This window comes from Odocoileus virginianus, chromosome 23, assembly GCF_023699985.2.
Source record: "Odocoileus virginianus isolate 20LAN1187 ecotype Illinois chromosome 23, Ovbor_1.2, whole genome shotgun sequence".
Classification (NCBI taxonomy): Eukaryota; Metazoa; Chordata; class Mammalia; order Artiodactyla; family Cervidae; genus Odocoileus; species Odocoileus virginianus.
Genome location: NC_069696.1, coordinates 52,906,204 through 52,926,419, shown reverse-complemented (window position 1 = coordinate 52,926,419; position 20,216 = coordinate 52,906,204). Strand labels below are relative to the sequence as shown.

At 36.0% G+C, this 20,216-nt stretch overlaps 1 protein-coding gene across 4 annotated transcripts in view; it reads right to left on the bottom strand.

Moving 5' to 3' along the window:
- The window catches only part of CDK17 (cyclin dependent kinase 17), a 106,304-nt gene that overhangs the window by 3,044 nt on the left and 83,044 nt on the right, over positions 1-20,216 (bottom strand). For all 4 annotated transcript variants that reach the window (XM_070454144.1, XM_020869429.2, XM_020869427.2 and 1 more), the window contains exons 6-15: positions 13,860-13,916; positions 12,811-12,925; positions 11,967-12,061; positions 11,588-11,650; positions 9,230-9,353; positions 7,370-7,490; positions 5,063-5,160; positions 4,452-4,557; positions 1,909-1,951; positions 587-677 (exon numbers count right to left, since the gene is read on the bottom strand). In XM_070454144.1, coding sequence (XP_070310245.1) covers positions 587-677; positions 1,909-1,951; positions 4,452-4,557; positions 5,063-5,160; positions 7,370-7,490; positions 9,230-9,353; positions 11,588-11,650; positions 11,967-12,061; positions 12,811-12,925; positions 13,860-13,916 — 913 coding nt within the window. The remainder of the gene's footprint in view (positions 1-586; positions 678-1,908; positions 1,952-4,451; positions 4,558-5,062; positions 5,161-7,369; positions 7,491-9,229; positions 9,354-11,587; positions 11,651-11,966; positions 12,062-12,810; positions 12,926-13,859; positions 13,917-20,216) is intronic.

Here is a 20,216-nt window from a genome sequence, read left to right as displayed (position 1 = left end):
ACCTTGCTCAGTTTTAAAGTAAAATATTGGGGTAATTTTTAAGAATGTTCTGAGTAAAATCAAGCAGTTACCTCAGGCATGAGAAATCAGCTATTTTAATGACAATATGCTCACCTCTGTCATGGGGAGAGTTAAGTCAGAGTGAACACAGTAAAGGAAAACCATCTTCACGTCTTAAAAAGGAAATTTACTTTCATGAGAAAACTAATGTTTTGGCTGTGTTTCATTACAACTTGCTTGAAATCCATTTTTAACAATTCTGAACCAAAGTAGTTCAGATTGGGCCTAATGACAATGTCTATCATTGGATGGCATCTTCCAGCTTAAGTCCAATAAGACTAATGACCCACATGTAAGTGCTATTAATTTCTTAGAGTCGTAGCAACATGCTCAGTGTTAAAAGAAATAAATTAAAACAGGTAAATAAGACATACACCTCCCTTCAAGTATTTCTGATCTAATTATAAAAAGACCAGAATTTTAGGCTTAAAAACCAATAGTCCCTTCCTAGACTCCTAATTCACCCCCATCTCAAACCTGGATAAAAATAAAAGGGGATGGGAGGACACACTAGAATTTCTCTTACTTTCAGGTAAAGCATGTATTCTTGGTCCCAGACTTCGAAAGTACACATGTTTCATGGCCTCTTCTGCTGAAACCCTTTTCTTAGATTCATACTGTGAAAAACAAAAAAAAAACCTGCTTCATTAATTTTTTTCTCTAAATACTGGAAAAAAGCATGTGTGAGGGGCAGGGGACACACATACAAATGAGCAGTTAAGCGTTTAGAGCTACCGTTATCTTGACTACTTAATACAATGATTTATTTTTAAGAATGAATTTACTATGCTCTAAATTGAGTTACTACTGGAGCTTGTGTAGCAATGATCTCAGTTACAAATTTTCAAAATAAAGCTAGATCTTAGCTAAAGATTAAGATTCCTTTTATTTTCTGAAGTGATGGAAAAAAGCAAAATATCTGATCTACTGTGTTACTTTTCTTCATGAACAACAAAGGATTATTAGAAATGTAACTAATACCTTTATGAAAGATGTTATTAAGTTACCTATTCAATACCCATTTCCCCTTTTTCCTTCATGAGATAATGTAGATTTAAGGCATTCATGCTTCCAACTCTGACATATGAATCATGACTGTTCTAAGTTTAGGCTAATTATGGCAATCCAGCTCCCCAATTTTCAGCCTCTCTTACAATTAATATTCTAGCCATATGAAGATTTCAGAGACACAGGAAGAAGTCCTTAGAGGGGTTTTTGGGAAAGCCTTTGCTTTACAAATACAAGAGGACTAATGTGACTGACACACTCTTATCCTCTCTGTTGTTTCTGCTTTGAATGAAGATATGGATGGTATTTGGAGGTACAACAGCCTGTAAAGCATAGGTATAAGGAAAAAAGAAAGAGAACATAAGAAAACATGAACTGCAGAGAACATGGCCTTGACACAGTTGATCACTGCCAGCAGTTAACTACCTCAGTGAAGGGAATATGCTATGCACATTTTTATATGTCTTTTTTTTCTGTTTCTACATAGTCTGGTGGTGAATCACCAAAAAAGTCGATGGACAACAAAAGCAATTAGCAACTATCTCTTTGGCTTCCATGATCGCCAATAATCACCAAAAATAAGCTTCGGAAAAAAAAAAGGGGGGGAGGTGAAGGGAATATGCTATGCACAGGCCTGTGCATAGGCTACAAGGAGAGTCCCAGACACACTAGGAGAAACCGTATTTTTTTCACCTAAGCATGTGTCTTAAGCATGCTAGATACTAGCATAAATAATCTTATTTATGAGAGGGATATTACTGATCCCAGTCTATAGATGAAAAAACTAAGGCTCAGAGAAGTTAACACACCATTTAATGACTATAAAAAAATGTAACTTACCTGAAGAAATTTTGTTATCAACTCAATTCCTTCAGAGTCTAACCTAAAAACAAGGAAGGACAAGTAACTATTTATTTATTAATCTTAGCTGATAGCAACTTTCTAAATAAAACTATTTTCCAAGTGTTTTCATCTGCTAAATTCAAGTGCCCTAAAATAGCACACTTTGCTGCTTTTCAAACAGATTCAAATCTGTTTTATCCTTAAGATTTATTATGCCACTTAAGAAGCAACCACAAGTAACTGGGCGTCAACTCAAAATTTCAATATTCAAGAGTAAATTAGATTACTAAAATGGTAGAATTTTTTAAAATCACCATTTTATCTCTAAACAAAATAACCTCTATTATTGAAAAAAAACTTTAGTAAACTAGATCTGTTTTCAGTGTTCTAGTGAAGGCAAGAGTACAACAGCATCATTTCATATTATATAGGTGAAAACAAGACGGTAAGAGACCTCCAAATTTGTCACTGTGGTTCAAGATAAACAGAGATGAATCACTCAACAGATTTTTACAGGACAATATGCTGAAGGTTGGGTACTAGAAGCCATAACATTCAATTTAAATATGCCTCAATAATTTCATAACACTTTATTTAAAAGGGATACAAAACCAACGACATAGTCAATAAAGGCAGAAAACTGTAAGGATGAAATTAATAAAACAGGAAGTAGAAGATTTAGGGGTTACCTTAAAGGGATAACCTCTTGATCAGAAGTCACAAGTCACAAATTCTATCATGCACTGATATTCACTGGCAAAAGCAGAATCACGGAAACTGCCTCCCCTCCCTCCCACCTGAAGTGCTCTTAGTAGGTACTGTGGGTGCTGTGGCCTAGAGATTCTCCAGAGTCTCCTAATCCTTTGCAGTCTGCCATTCTGACAAACACCCGAACTCTGTGGCTACAGATAAAGTGAAAGTTGCTCAGTCGTGTCCAACTGTGTGACCGCATGGACTATACAGTCCATGGAATTCTCCAGGCCAGAATACTGGTGTGGGTAGCCTTTCCCTTCTCCAGGGGATCTTCCCTGGAGAAGATCAACCCAGGGGTCAAACCCAGGTCTCCCACATTGCAGGCGGATTCTTTCCCAGCTGAGCCACAAGGGAAGCCCAAGAATACTGGAGTGGGTGGCCTGTCCCTTCTCCAGTGATCTTCCCAACCCAGGAATTGAACCAGGGTCGTCTGCATTGCAGGCGGATTCTTTACCAACTGAGCTATCAGGCTACAGATAAGGTAGGTGCTAAGCTCATGAAGAATCTGCTTTAAAGAGCTGCAACTTTCACCCTGGATATTACAACAGCAAGCAATATATATACGACAAAAACAGGATTTATGCTTTTACGCTAAAAGTCTAACACGTTATATTATTCTTCCTTCTTAGGAAGTCTACTTAGAATGCTACCAGTTAGTTTACTGACAAGGCTATCAAATCACATAAACACTTTCAAAATAGTTTTGGCACCAGAATGATCTTACTAATCGTCCCTATCTTGAGAGTAAATGGAACTAGAGTGAGTATGTTATGCTGTGAGCAATGTGAATGGCTTTTGATTAAAACAGATATTTGCCTTATTTGGTATCTTGGTGCCCTTTTCACATTTATTTTTTTCTTAAGGAAAGATGAAAAAATACAAAGGGGGTTAGTGATTCTACGTTACTTACAGAAATGTAATATATTCCCTAAGTAAAAACATTCTGACTCAAATTTTAATGGGTGTCTTAGATGGATCTGAGGTAGGTCTGTAACTGGATGAACAACATATAGGATATGAAGGCTCAGAAAGTTCATATTCTTCAAATACAAATTATCATTAACACTGGCCAAAATTCTGATGGGTCATCTTGTATAAGAGCCAAGATTTTACTTATAACACATTCCTAAGTAAATACAGAATGTACGTGCTCAGCCATGTCCAACTCTCTGTGATCCCATGGTCTTCGTAGCCTGCCAGGCTCCTCTGTCCATAGGATTTTCCAGGTAAGAATACTGGAGTGGGTTGCCACTTCCTCCTCCAGGGGATCTTTCTGACCCCGAGACTGAACCCGTGTTTCTAACATCTCCTGCATTGGCAGGTGGATTCTTTACCACTACACCACCTGGGAAGCCCAAAATATAGAATAATTGTGTAGAAAAAATAAATTTCATCATGGTCTTCACAGTACTGAATAAGGCATAAATCTGTTTTCTTTCTGGGAAAAGGAACAACCTAAATAAACCCTAGAATTATATTATGTATATATACACACATATATATTCTATGCTCATTTTATTTACAGTTCAATTCTGTGGACTTACATAGTTTGGTGATTCTTGGTCACTGAATTATAAAATTAATTTGACATAGGAAGAAATTAAGTTCTAAAATATTTAATAACTGTATGTATATCAAGTATTTTTCCTGAATCCTTACCGTGACAAATGGTTCAAGAGACTAAAAAGAAAAAAAGAGAGAGAGAGAGAGAGAGAGAGAGAGAGACTAAAAAGAATTAAAAAAAAAAGCGTGTTCCCCCTTTCACGTAAAGAGAGAAAAAAAAATACCTGGGTGCATGGTTAATTAGAGGCTGCGGTTTATATTTTGGAAAGTTGTAGTTCTTGAACTCATCATTTGAAGAAACACCTGGCCAATTTTCCTGAGATGGAGTTCCTGAATTTAAAAATATATATACTTATAAATATACAGAAATTTTTATACAGGCAAATAGGCAGAACAAAAGTGTCTTAAATAACAACTTATATTTAGTAGATAATTTGATTGTTTCAACTAAAATTAGAATGACAGAAATAGTAAACAGACTTTTTTTCAGACTAAGCAAAGATTCCACAAAAATGATGCCTAATTGACATATAAGTTAAAATATTTCCTAATAATGTACTAAAAGTCAATTTTCAATAATATTTCTCTTCTCTGTGTTTCCATAAAATCATTATTGCACAGGTAGAAATCAGTAAATAAAAAGCAGAAGTTATCTAGAAGGATCTTTATCTTAACATGCAAATTCTAATTCTTATAAAGGCAAGTTATGTTAGTCTCAGTATCAAATTTATATATATTTATATATATATATATAAATATTTATATATATATATTTATTTATTTATATATTATAGTTATAGGTAACAAATCACTGGGAACAGAGTTTTTCTGTTACCTAGCAGTCGGAAGATTAAGTGCAGTTCATCTTCCACAGTTGATCCTGGAAATAGAGGTCTTCCAGAAGCCATTTCAAAGAAAATGCAACCAACACCCCTATAAAATATACCATAAAAAAAAAAAGATGAGTAGTCCATTTATATATTATTAAGCATAAGAATCTTTTCCTTAAGGCTGCCTCTCTGGAGAATTCTGTTCTAGCCTGCTAGAAAATCTGCAGATTTCTTTCAGATATAACTAAACTAACTTGTTAACATTTAGCTTATTTGTCTCATTTTCCATACTTCTACTATATCCATTTTCCCCACTTAAAATGTCCAGCCCTCTTCTGCATGATCCTTGAAGAATACCACTAACCATAGCTAATAGTGATTTAATGCTTACTATGTGTTAGGCAGTGGTCAGCAGAGCTAGGGAGAAACAAATGATTCAAGTTGCTTTTTGTAGGAAGCAAGAGACAGAGCTCACAGATGTGGGGTAAGGTGAGAGAGAGTGAGTAAGACAGAGAGAATGTGTTAAGAGAAGGAAGAGAAATGGATAGAGGCTCACTGAATAGACACTGTCTTCTAGGACCTGTGTGAAGACATGAGTTTAAAATAGGAGTCCTTCCTTTAAGAGACTCACAACCTAGCAATTACATATATATATATAAAAGTTAAAATATCATATAGAAGATTAAATAATGGAGCCATTATGGAAAACAGTATGGTAATTCATCAAAAAATGTAAAACAGAATTGCCATCTGATCTAGCAACTCCACTTCTAAGTATACAACCAAAAGAAGAGCAGCATCGCAAAAAGGCATCTGTACACTCATGTCCACAGCAGCCAGAATGTGGGAACAACCCAGCTGTCCATCAGCGCAGGAGTCAGTCAACAGACGACATACACGTGCAGTGATTATTCAGCCTTAAAAATAAGGGAAATTCTGACACATAAAAAAGCCAAGTATCTATCTTCACCAGGGGTAAACCTTGATGACATTTACGCCAAGTAAAATAACCAGTCACAGCAAAACAAATACTACATGCTGCTGCTGCTAAGTCACTTGAGTCGTGCCCGACTCTGTGCAATCCCACAGACGGCAGCCCATCAGGCTCCCCCGTCCCTGGGATTCTCCAGGCAAGAACACTGGAGTGGGTTGCCACTGCCTTCTCCAGTAAATACTATATGATTTCACCTATATGAGGTACTTAGAAGTCAAATTCACAAACACAGAAAATCAGTGGAGGGAGAGGGAAATGGGGAGTTACTATTTAATAAGTAGAGTTTCAGTCTGCAAAACAAAAAGAGTTGTGGAGACTGATGATGATGGATGCACAGCACTGTAAATATACTTAATGGTAAATTTGGTTATATATATTTTCCCAAAATTTAAAGAAGCTTAAAAAAGAAAAAATGTTTCACAATACAAATTATATAAATGTTCAACCCAAGACAACAACAAAGCAAAGTATATGATTTATCACCACACAGAGAGCACCTGCAGTATGCGTAACCACAGCTCAAGGGAAAATTAGCCACGGGAGGCTAGGTTACAGTCAGGGAGGGTGTATGAAAACTGTGTTTGAAGGCCCTAGGCTCAGGCCTGAGTCAGAGAAACAGAGTAGTCATTCAAGACAGGTGAACTGGTATGAATACAAGAGCAACGCCGGGAAAGTCCAGGTTACTTATGAAAGATAGCAAGTAGCCATCTGGCTAAATGGAAACATCTATGCGAACAGTCTGAAGTAAACTGAAAAAGGTAGAGACGTTTTATGAAGATTATTAAATATTTGATTGAAGAACGATACCTTATTCTATAACAGGTAGTGAATGGGGAAGCAGCAAATGTGTTTGAATAAAAGAGTGTTGTGATCAAAGTGCCGGGTGAGGAAGATTACTACTGTATTTCACTATTTCGAGATCAACTCAAAGCAAGTGGGTTTTAGTGAATATTAAACAATGGTAAAAATAATAATTTCGTACCAGACACTCTTCAAAGTGCTTTATATATATCAGCTCATTTGGTCTTAACGTTACTCACAAGACAGGCTTTTAAAGTAGTTATTGTTATGATTCCCATTTCCTTAAATGAGGAAACTGAGGCACAGGCCAGTAATTTCAAAAAGGTTATATAGTTATAAGTGGTAGAATTGGTCTTTAAACCTAGGTGATCCTACTTGCCAGAACTCTTCATCATTGTTTATATTGTCTCTCCTTAAAATAACATCTCCTTAAAGCCAAATACCAATCAGTATGTCCTGTGTTAATGGCTACATTCTTTCAAAATTATAAATGGCAATAACACATGCACATATTTACCACATGTCAATCTGTGTTGAGTACTCGGAGGACCCCAGAAGCACATCAGGCGGCCGGTACCAAAGTGTGACAACTTCATTTGAGTAGGTCTTTGTGGGAACCGACTTGGCTCTGGCCAGTCCTTCAGAGGGCAAAGAAAGCAAGTAAGAGACAGCTAGAATGTATTTCCCAGTCCACACGAGCACACTGACTCCGGCCAAGGACGCCTGAGATGGCGACTCTATACCTGTTTGAAGCTAACAAATTTCGTCTTATCAATTTTTGAGTGTGGTCTTGGGTCGGCAAATCTTCATGTAGTTAAACTAAATAATAATAATATTTCCACAGTCAGGGACTATGCTACTTTTACAAGTGAATGCACCTGGTCTCAGTATCTGGGCTAATCTAAACTTAATATATCTTCCTTCTATCTATGATTATGCCCAAATTACTTCCTACTCCAACTTAAATTAATGCAAAACAGGCCAATGTTATTAAGGGAAACAATTTTACTTCTTACAATTATAGGCTTATTGACTTTTAATCTGATTTCAGTTTTCATTTGCTGTACCAATTCTTACCAAAAAGCTTGAAGTTACTGGTCCATGATCCTGTTAAATTTTATTAACAATTCCCTTGCAGAAGTTTTTAGTTAAAGTTTTCTTGGACTAAACTACATTGTCGTTCTGTAATTCTTAAGTTTTTCGTTATATAGTTAATATTAAAATACAATGAGCCTGTCTTTGGATATTATTAGTTGCTGTAGATAACATGTGCCATTCCTTTGCCTGTTGAGTATGAAATTCACTGATTATCTAGATATAAAGGCAAGAGCTCACAACTTTCTCTCTTGAGCCACTAGTATAAGAGTTGCCTTTATTACCTCCATGCCTCCAAATTCTGATCACCTAAAGAAGTTTAAAAGATATCTGAAGAAATATAAATTTTAACATATACTTTATTTCAAACAACAGGGAATAATTCATTCACAGGTTGTGATTTCTGCTCTGTGTAACTATTATATCTGATTAAAATACTAAGTAAGAAAAATGTCATAGAAGGATAATTCAATACTTTGTTAAAGCAGATAAAGTCACCCAAGTGAAACCAGAATTTTTCTTTTTGAAATCAGGCAGTATTCATACTATTTTCATTTAGTTTAAGGGCTAAAGGATGTAACTGAAACAATGTTGGCACTATTTTTATTTAATTACAGATTTTACTCTACCATCCCAACTTGGTAAAATAAATTCAAAATTTTTTTGATAATTAGCAAATGGGAGCGACTTTCTACCTCCCCTTCCTGATGTAACACCAGGTCATGAGAGGAAAGGACAGGCTGCACCTCTGCCACTCCCATACCTACAACATCAAAGCCACTGCAGCTGTGGTTTCCTCAGTGCCTATACTTCTCCCCGAGAGATTCTAAACCATGGTACTTGCTCAGACAGACTTCTGGTTCAGTTCACAATTAGATCTGCAATACTGGCATGAGATGCAATAGACAATAATCTCGTCCAAACCAAATTAACTCAATGTGACATGGTATTATATAAGCCATTTTCTATTATTAATGAAAATGTCTATTTATATGAATACTTCCCTGATCACAGGAAAAGTAGAATTTTCATCTAGATCAACAACAACTTTATACCTCTGGAGATCCCCTGAAAGGGTCTCAGCACGCTTAGGGGACTATGGACCAGTTCTGAGAACCTGTGATGTTTAGCATTCACTAACATAACTGACCACCAAAATTTTCAAATATCTTCCAAAAATTTCCAAACCCACATAAAAAGAAACAGTACAGTGTCAATACTTGTTTTTTCTTTTAAACTTAATCACCTGGAACTATCTATAAATATCTCATACATTCCGTACCAAAATCTGCTAGCTTTAATTCTCCTTTTTCATTAATGAGGAGGTTCTGTGGTTTTAAATCTCGGTGTAACACCTTTCTTCTGTGGCAATATGCCAAACCACGTAGAATTTGGTATAAAAACAGCTATGGAAACAAAAAACAGAAATTAGTCTTACAGATAATAAGACATACTTTGGTATAAATTATGGTAAACAGAAAAGCGACTGGCCTAGAATAGTCAAAGAAAAAAAAGGAACCATCTCCTTTTCCTTACATACTTAACCAGAATTTTACAATTTATTATTCTACTTGAAGCATGTATTTTTTTAGTGTGAACAAATGAAACTTTATTTTAGTAGTAATAGTTCACTTATTACTGAAAATGATTTTAAATAAATGTACTTCATAAACTTACAGGTCTACTAATTAGGTCTACAGTTTAATTATGAAATTCTCACAAAACAATCAATCTTCTACCATTATCCCACCCTACTCCCCCTGAAAAAATACTGATGCAGGACGAAGCCTTTAATATGAGGCACTGGAGCCAGTGGTTCTATGAAAATTGTGAAGTGTCAAAGAGATCGGTGCTGCACAGCTCTGGCCAATTATGTGCTACAAAAATAACCTAAAATAACCTAACCCAGCTTCCATCACCCACCTCCTGGGTACTTTACTTTCAGCACCTCCCACTCAGCCTTCAAAACCTGCTATGATTCAGAAAAGGGATTAAGCACTGTGGAGCTCTGAATGACTCCTGGAAAAAAGCAATTCCTATAAGGCTAATGGTAGACTTTTTTGTTGCAGATTTTGGTGGAAAAGGGAATATGAAACGCAGAAGGTATTTGATTCTTTGTGGTTAACAAAAAAGAGCCTCAAGTCCAGAGCATTCAGGAGTGTACCCTTGGTTTTCTTGGAAGGTGAAAAACAGCATTAGAACTTGGAGAATAACCCAAGGCAGCAGGTGAACAGTGGGCCGGAAGAAATTGCAATTAGCAGAGCTTCTATACTCGACATATTTATGTTTTGAAAACTCTTAAATTACTACTTCCAAATATTCTCATTACTTTTTATGTTTAACAGAGAATAAAATACTTTGCAACTTAATTCAGGCATGCAGACTTGGCTTAAGACAAACTTCTCAAATCTTTGTTAAATTATGATAATTAAGGACAACTTCATTTCCCAATTACTGATAATATGACTGTAGGAAAAACAACATAAAAGCCATAGCAGAAGTAAACATAAATGAGATTCACAACACCTTGCCAAATAAAATATAAAATATGATGAGAACAATTCTCATTGAAAATATATGGAAAAGAGACTCAAAACTTAAAGCCCTATTCTAAAATTCCTAACAATGTGTTATATCCATATATTTTGAACTATTTTTTAGTAAAAGAAACTGGCTCTATTTAAAAAGTATCTTAAGTTTAAAGTTAGTATCTATAGAACTGGAACTGTCGCAAAACCACAGCTGGGACAGCCTATTTCCAAAACAGTCTCATGAACCATTGAGTGAGTTCGGATAAACAGATCTTTGCTAAATTTGGAGTAAATCCAGTCAAAGAAACCTACTGTAAAAACACAACTGTATCAAGGGTTTTTACTTGATCTTACTTTTACTTTTGGGCTTTATCTGGCACAAAGTTTATGTCAAACTTTTCTATCATTACTTGCATCTTCACATATTTTTCAGGTAAGAAAACATAATTATCTTACTTTTCCTCCTAATAGTGCAGAATGGTATTTCCAGCCTAGTATTCATAATACCTACACAGCTTCCTGACCTTACTCATTAGATTAGTACTTTCAAAAGTTGTTGTATAATTAAATACCATTCTAAATATGGGGACTTTGCCATTTAAAGGAGGCCCTTTGCAAAATGCACTGTATCATTTTCATTTCCCTTAAACATTTGGATTCTGATAAAACAGGCCTGTTGTTTCCTTTTTAAGCAGAATATGCCTGTAAATGTATTCTATATATATACAAGAGAACCAATAATACTGTGAAAGGAAATGTCAGAAGACTTTTCTGCTTTGAAGCAGAAAAAGGTTAAAGGTTTATTGAAGGGCCAAGAAAGGAGAACAAGTGGCTCCTACTCAAAAACCTCAAATTCCTCCGAAGTACTTATTAAAACTTTTAAAATGAAATAGTTCTACAAAATAGGTCTGATTCTAGTAAATACTACAGTATAGCAAACACTAGTTCTGAGTAAATGTGTTCAGACAACAACAACCTCTTTAAAATGCATAACAAAAAATTCTGAAGCAGAATAGTTATGAGACTGGCATATTTCATTATGTAATGCAGTTTGTCTCTGCTTAAGTGTTTGTCTCTAAACAAAATCTTAAATGACGCAGTAAGCATACCTTTACGTTGTGCATACTCATGATGTTTCCACAGTCATCCATGTACTGTTTGAGATCTTTATCCTGAAAAAATATAGCACTATGTGATACATAGTTTTGAGAAGACATGACATTTTAAAAATAAGTTTGCTTTTTAAAATTGAAGTATAGTTACTTCTCAATGTTGTGTTAGTTTCTGGTATACAGAAAAGTGGTTAAGTTATATGGAGATATTAAATATTCTTTTTTAAAAAAATTAGTTGTTTTTTGAAGAAAGATACTGAATGTACCACACATAATTAAATACTAATAACAAGAATGTCCCTGGGGCTGTTAAAAAATCCAATCTGTGATTTTTTTAATAGCAAAATTAAATACTGAAGTTTTATTAAATGCTTACCAGATACTCAAAGACCAGAGTCAAAGATTTATCTGTATGAACAATGTCATGTAAGGTTACTATATTTGCATGTTTTAGATCCTTTAACAGTGAAACTGCAAAACAGAAAAGAAAGCCAATTATTTAGTATGTGGTAGCCAGTCTTTTAAAAAACCCTAAGTTTAACATATGCATGCCTGAATTTAGGAGTCTCTTAAACAATCCAAAGGGATCTGTAGTAGAAATTTTAATAGAATTTTTTCTTTTCTTTTATGGTACTGGGTTTGATATTTTTAATACTTAAATTATTCCTAATACTACACTAATACTCTCCATAACATCTTTTTTTGGCTCAAATGTTAACTTATTGAGACTGTCCCAAGATATGTTTTCTTCTTCCAAACTGGCTTATCAGTTGCCTCACACCATTTTCTGGATAATCCTTTTAAAAAAAATGCTACCATTATAAAAATACATTTACATCCTGTATACACTTATTTATGGTCAGCTCTTCCCCTAAGCATCAATATGTAACATCTCCCAGTGTCAAGTGTTTGTCTATGATAATGATCTTATGACTTCATAGTATTTCATCTTAAGCTATATGATAATATATCTAATTCCTTTTTGTTAAATATTTTAGCTTCAGACATTGCTTCTACCCCCAGGGCCTCATTTTATTGTATTTTTTTTCCTCAATGAGATGCCATTAGTTGTGATAGCATATTATTTTCCAGTCATGTATTATTTCTATATCTGAACTCTTTGTACTTAAAAAAATGAACTCTTATTACATAGCTTTGATCTTAAAATGTTCTATGTAAATTTCATAAAACATTCTGCTCGCAAAAAGTACTAATTGTACCTTCTCTTATTGCTGTGCAGGGCGCACCTTCTTCATGTTCCAACCGGATCTCTTTCAAGGCCACCAAATTCTCTGTCAATTTACTTCTTCCTTTATATACTGTTGCATATGTACCCTACAGAATATATTTTCAAAAGATACATGAAAGCAGCATGAGTCTATCTATATCATCAATACAAGAAAGAGCCCTGACTAAATCCCTAATTTCTAGTCATGTGTTGAATTCCATCTTGCAGATAAAACTCCCCCGTAATCAGCCTTGGCTTTCCTGCAGCCGAGAGGACGTCCGCTCCCGGTGCAGCTTCCCTACTCCTGCAACCCTACAGGGCTTCCAAAGTAAGAACACAAGGAGAATATTTAATTTAAAAGCATTGTGCTAACTATAACTACAATGCTATGTGAAGACTGAGGAAATTAATTAAGCAAATTAAGTGAAAACTGAAGCTGTAACTAACATATTATTAAAATTTTACCCATTTTCATAATCTTTGTATGCTAGAGCTCTCCTTCAAAAACCAAATGTATTCTACAGATATCTTCTATCATGGCCAAGACAGTTCTCAAACTCCCTTAAGGCCTCCCTAATAACTAATTCTATTATTTTCTTCCACTTTATCACTCTGGGAAGCAGACCATTTCAAAATTAGTACTAGTAGCAAGTTCAAGAAAACCTTGAATTTCATTTCAAAAAAATGAGCCAAGAATTGCCTTAACCATTATGATGTGTCTTTAGCCTTACAGATAGTATTTTGATTGTTTACAAGTTTGAGCACATGGAATTTCCCACAGCACAGTCACAGAGTACCAAGGAGCAAACTAAAAGATAGATGCCTATTTTGTTACCAAAAAAGCACAATATTTTGTGCATCAACTGAAGGTTACAATGCTATTAAAAAAATTCATTTCTTCTCACACTGATGGAATAATTTCAAGAATTGAAGGGTATTTCCTTCTAACATTCTGTTGCCTTTACAGGACAAGATACAATCCTTTAGGTGATAAACAGGAAAAATATGTATCTTACACTTTCAAAGTAAGTATTAACTTACCTCTCCAAGCTTTTCCAATTTGATGTAGGTTTCCATTTTTCCAAACCCAATTTCTGACTGAAAGCAAACAATTATAAATTTAGTGTTCTTAAAATTTCAATTCTTCTCTGCCTCAATATCTGAAACTCTCCTGCTCTTGGAATGTTTTGGAATAGAAAAATCTGATTAAATAGTTGAACATCTGTCAGATTTTAAAATAATTTTTTAAAATTGGAACATTCAAAGGCTGAAAAACAAAGTTCACAATTAAAACTGACAAGTCACCTTTTTTACAAATCAGTTAACATTCTGCTTTGAAAAAATTCTGTTCTACCTTAAGACTCTGAAATTTTAAGATATCATAGGCATTTTAGGATACAAAAGGATTTTATAAAAGGTAACTACATGATTTAACAAAATCACAAAATAAACAATTCTCCTACATATTTTCCTTCATCAATCTTTTGTCTTCCCTAGGAAAGCCTGCAAACAAAACACTATTTCAGGTTTTCCCATCAAAGTATAATAAGAAGGATAACTACATGTCATACTCTATGAAGAGTCAGGAAATGGCTAACACAGAAGAAGTAATATAAGTCTAAATCAGTCTCCTCCATCCCCCACGAAAGGCTTTAAAAGTGAGTTCTGAAAAGCATTGCTTTTAAACCTTGAGCTTGTTTGACTATTTTGTATGGAGTCAATAAATAAGGTAGATGGACTACTCAAATATGCAATGGAAACCCAGTATTTTAAAAATAAAAAAAAAAAACCTAACACAAAAGATATAGGGGAAAAAAACAAAATGATAAAAATATAAAGATTGTGAGAGGAGAAAAGTTAAAAAGAAGAGAATAAGAATTTTCTTAAATTCCTTTCTAGTACCCCTTTTGTGCTTTACTGGAGCAGCCGTGAAGACATACCCCCCACGTCCAAGGTAAGAGAAACCCAAGTAAGAGGGTAGGTGTTGCGGGAGGGCATCAGAGGGCAGACACACTAAAACCATAATCACAGAAAACCAGCCAGTCTGATCACAGGACCACAGTCGTGTCTAACTCAGTGAAACTAAGCCCTGCCGTGTGGGGCCACCCAAGACAGACGGGTCACGGTGGAGAGGTCTGACAGACTGTGGTCCACTGGAGAAGGGAATGGCAAACCACTTAAGTATACTTGCCTTGAGAACCCCATAAACAGTATGAGAAGGCAAAATGATAGGATACTGAAAGAGGAACTCCCCAGGTCAGTAGGTGCCCAATATGCTACTGGAGATCAGTGGAGAAATAACTCCAGAAAGAATGAAGGGATGGAGCCAAAGCAAAAACAATACCCAGTTGTGGATGTGAAGAGCAATATTGCATAGGAACCTGGAATGTTAGGTCCATGAATCAAGGCAAATTGGAAGTGGTCAAACAGGACATGGCAAGAGTGAATGTCGACACTCTAGGAATCAGCGAACTAAAATGGACTGGAATGGGTGAATTTAACTCAGATGACCATTATATCTACTACTGTGGGCAGGAATCCCTTAGAAGAAATGGAGCAGCCATCATGGTCAACAAAAGAGTCTGAAATGCAGTACTTGGATGCAATCTCAAAAATGACAGAATGATCTCTGTTCATTTCCAAGGCAAACCATTCAATATCATGGTAATCCAAGCCTATGCCCCAACCAGTAACGCTGAAGAAGCTGAACTTGAATGGTTCTATGAAGACCTACAAGACCTTTTAGAACTAACACCCAAAAAAGATGTCCTTTTCATTACAGGGGACTGGAATGCAAAAGTAGGAAGTCAAGAAACACCTGGAGTAACAGGCAAATTTGGCCTTGGAGTACGAAATGAAGCAGGGCAAAGGCTAATAGAGTTTTGCCAAGAAAACGCACTGGTCATAGCAAACACCCTCTTCCAACAACACAAGAGAAGACTCTACACATGGACATCACCAGATGGTCAACACTGAAATCAGACTGATTATATTCTTTGCAGCCAAAGATGGAGAAGCTATACAGTCAGCAAAAACAAGATCGGGAGCTGACTGTGGCTCAGAGCATGAGCTCCTTATTGCCAAATTCAAACTTAAACTGAAGAAAGTAGGGAAAACCACTAGACCATTCAGATATGACCTAAATCAAATCCCTTATGACTATACAGTAGAAGTGAGAAATAGATTTAAGGGACTAGATCTGATACACAGAGAGCCTGAAGAACTATGGACAGAGGTTTGTGACATTGTACAGGAGACAGGGATCAAGACCATCCCCATGGAAAAGAAATGCAAAAAGGCAAAATGGTTGTCTGAGGAGGCCTTACAAATAGCTGTGAAATGAAGAGAAGCGAAAAGCAAAGGAGAAAAGGAAAGACATTCCCATTTGAATAGAGAGTTCCAAAGAATATCCAGGAGAGATAAGAAAGCCTTCCTCAGCGATCAACACAAAGAAATAGAGGAAAACAACAGAATGGGGAAGACTAGAGAACTCTTCAAGAAAATTAGAGATGCCAAGGGAATGTTTCATACAAAAATGGGCACAATAAAGGACAGAAATGGTATGGACCTAACAGAAGCAGAAGATGTTAAGAAGAGGTGGCAAGAATACACAGAAGAACTGTACAAAAAAGATCTTCATGACCCAGATAATCACAACGGTGTGATCACTCACCTAGAGCCAGACATCCTGGAATGTGAAGTCAAGTGGGCCTTAGGAAGCATCACTACGAACAAAGCTAGTGGAGGTGATGGAATTCCAGTTGAGCCATTTCAAATCCTGAAAGATGATGCTGTGAAAGTGCTGCACTCAATATGCCAGCAAATTTGGAAAACTCAGCAGTGGCCACAGGACTGGAAAAGGTCAGTTTTCATTCCAGTCCCTAAGAAAGGCAATCCCAAAGAATGCTCAAACTACTGCACAATTGCACTCATCTCACACGCTTAGTAAAGTAATGCTCAAAATTCTCCAAGCCAGGCTTCAGCAATACGTGAACAGAGAACTTCCAGATGTTCAAGCTGGTTTTAAGAAAAGGCAGAGGAACCAGAGATCAAATTGCCAACATCCGCTGGATCATCGAAAAAGCAAGAGAGTTCCAGAAAAACACCTATTTCTGCTTTATTGACTACACCAAAGCCTTCGACTGTGTGGATCACAACAAACTGTGGAAAATTCTGAAAGAGATAGGAATGCCAGACCACCTGACCTGCCTCTTAAGAAACCTGTATGCAGGTCAGGAAGCAACAGTTAGAACTGGACATGGAACAACAGACGGGTTCCAAATAGGAAAAGGAGTATGTCAAGGCTGTATATTGTCACCCTGCTTATTTAACTTCTATGCAGAGGACATCATGAGAAATGCTGGGCTGGCAGAAGCACAAGCTGGAATGAAGATTGCCGGAAGAAATGTCAATAACCTCAGATATGCAGATGACACCACCCTTATGGCAGAAAGTGAAGAGGAACTAAAAAACTTCTTGATGAAAGTGAAAGAGCAGAGTGAAAAAGTTGGCTTAAAGCTTAACATTCAGAAAACTAAGATCATGGCACCTGGTCTCATCACCTCATGGGAAACAGATGGGGAGACAGTGGAAACAATGTCAGACTTTATTTTTTTGGGCTCCAAAATCACTGCAGATGGTGACTGTAGCCGTGACATTAAAATATGCTTACTCCTTGGAAGGAAAGTTATGACCAACCTAGATAGCTTATTAAAAAGCAGAGACATTACTTTGTCAACAAAGGTCCATCTGGTCAAGGCTATGGTTTTTCCAGTGGTCATGTATGAATGTGAGAGTTGGACTGTGAAGAAAGCTGAGAGCCGAAAAATTGATGCTTTTGGACTATGGTGTTGGAGAAGACTCTTGAGAGTCCCTTGGACTGCAAGGAGATCCAACCAGTCCATCCTAAAGGAGATCAGTCCTGGGTATTCACTGGAAGGACTGATGCTGAAGCTGAAACTCCAATACTCTGGCCACCTCATGTGAAGAGCTGACTCTGAAAAGACCCTGATGCTGGGAGGGATTGGGGGCTGGAGGAGAAGGGGACGACAGAGGATGAGATGGCTGGATGGCATCACCGACTTGATGGGCATGAGTTTGAGTATACTCCGGGAGCTGGTGATGGACAGGGAGGCCTCGAGTGCTGCGATTCATGGGGTCGCAAAGAGTTGGACACGACTGAGCGACTGAACTGAACCCCTTTTGTAGATAGTGGAAAGGGCAACAGTAATCTAAAACTTCACTTCTCAGAGTGATACTAATGCCCTTAAGTAGCCAATGAAAGGAATAACGTTCTTTTATGTATAACTTCAGCTCTTATAGGCGTATGCTGGATCATTAAATTCTATGTCAAATTCTGGAGTTTCAGACACACTTTTTCTCGAGGTGTTGAACAAAATAAAAATAATACTTGACAATTTGACTTAATATCAGTCACCACTTGAAACAAAAAAGGTAAACTGCCCAAAACTGACAGTCAAAAGTAGCAGGGGCCTCTCAAAGGAACTGTTGTTATCCTTTTTAACAAGACGTATATATCACTTTAAAAGCCATGAGGAAAACTGCATATTCAATGGTACTCATTCAATTCTGGTAAACGAATAAAAACTGTGGTCACAGGTGGTACTGGTGGTATCGCTGAAGGAGTGAAAAATTGCTTCTCTCTGTGTACTCTTAAAGACTTTCTTCTATATATGGTATTTTCAAAAAAAATTAAAGAAGTGAGATTCTTGGGATCCATCATGATCCATCCACCCATGCACTATTTTATATATGATTTAAGTCCTTATTCTGTATTGTCAATAATTATACAGGATAATAAAACTACAAGATAACACTTTCCAAATACAAATGGAGTTTTTAATTTTAATATGGGAAATGTGGCAAAGAGACCACGATTTGATACATGAGAATCTGATTCTGAGTAATCTTTTGATTTTGTAGTTTTTCTATAGTCTATTTACATATGATCTCACATAACACTTAAAAAAAAAAAAAGGCTTATTGCCAAAGTCACACAAACTATGATAGAGTGTTTATTTTCTTATACCTATCTCTAGAATTCAGGTGATTAAATTCACAAACATGGAACTATTTTGACATGAATTTGAAGTCTCACCTGATTTTTTTATGAAGGAAAAAGAACTAACATCAAGAATAAATGGAAACTAGTATGAACAAAATAGTCAATGTGCCCCCCCCCAAGATGTAATTAAAATGTCATCATCTGTAACAGTGAGAAGCACATAGAAAAATATAACTACAAGCAAGGAAATTTTTTTTTTTGACACACCACGTCTTGTGGAAACTTAGTTCTCCAACCAGGGACTGAACCACACCCCCAAGAGCAAAAAAGTACATTGTCCTAAACCACTGGACCACCAGGGAATTCCCTGGGAACTTTTTCTTATAAGGAGTTGGGAAATTGTCTTATTCATTTTTTAAATCTTAAGTGAATAAATACTAGAATGTCCTTATAAGAGCAAGTACACTTTGGTCTAATGGTGGCTTTGACAAAAATGCTTAAGTTTTTCTTTTAAAGATTGGATCAACGAACTACAAATTCAAGACTGTAAAGACAGTACTGATGTAGAGATTACCATATCATATAAAGTATACAAGGAATAAACTATAAGAGATGCATGAAATATTAACATTACACAGAGTCACTCTTTAAATAGTGAAATTTAGTGAGATCATTAAAATACATTAAAAGTATGCTATTTAAAAAGAGGGTAAATACTGGAATTGTCTGCCACAACCCAATTAAAGAGGTTTTGAATTGGGTGGATCACATTTTAATGATTCTCAACCTTTAGGATTTAGTAATTACATCCGATTTATTACTTAACTGAATCTTTATATGGAATGTGTAGAAAATTTTGCTTGCATTTTTATCTGCTGAACATGACAAGATTAACAATAGACATAATGAGTAGCTTGTTGACACGCTCTCCTACGGAAATTGTTCAGAGGACAGAAGACAAAGCTCATTTATTCAACTTTTACCAAGCATAATGCTAGGTACTGCGGATACAGTGAAGAAGACAGATATGATTCCTCCTCTCATGAGTTCACAATCTAGACTGAGCTCCATCCTAGGTTATTTTAGAATATTTTTAAAGTCTCATAAAAACAAATAATAGCTGATGACTGGAACAATACACTTTGCATTTTAATACAATATAAAAATCTCCTTAATTCTGCTTCAAATGAAGATAATTTTTTTCTGATACTTCACCGCTCTAATACTTAGCTCTGTGGAAAACTAAACAAATTCCTGTTCAAATAGCTCTTACAGCTGAGTAATATTTCACTGTTAAGTCAGAAAGAGAAAGACAAATACTATATATTAACGCATGCATCTGGAATCTGGAAAGATGGTACTGATGAACCTAT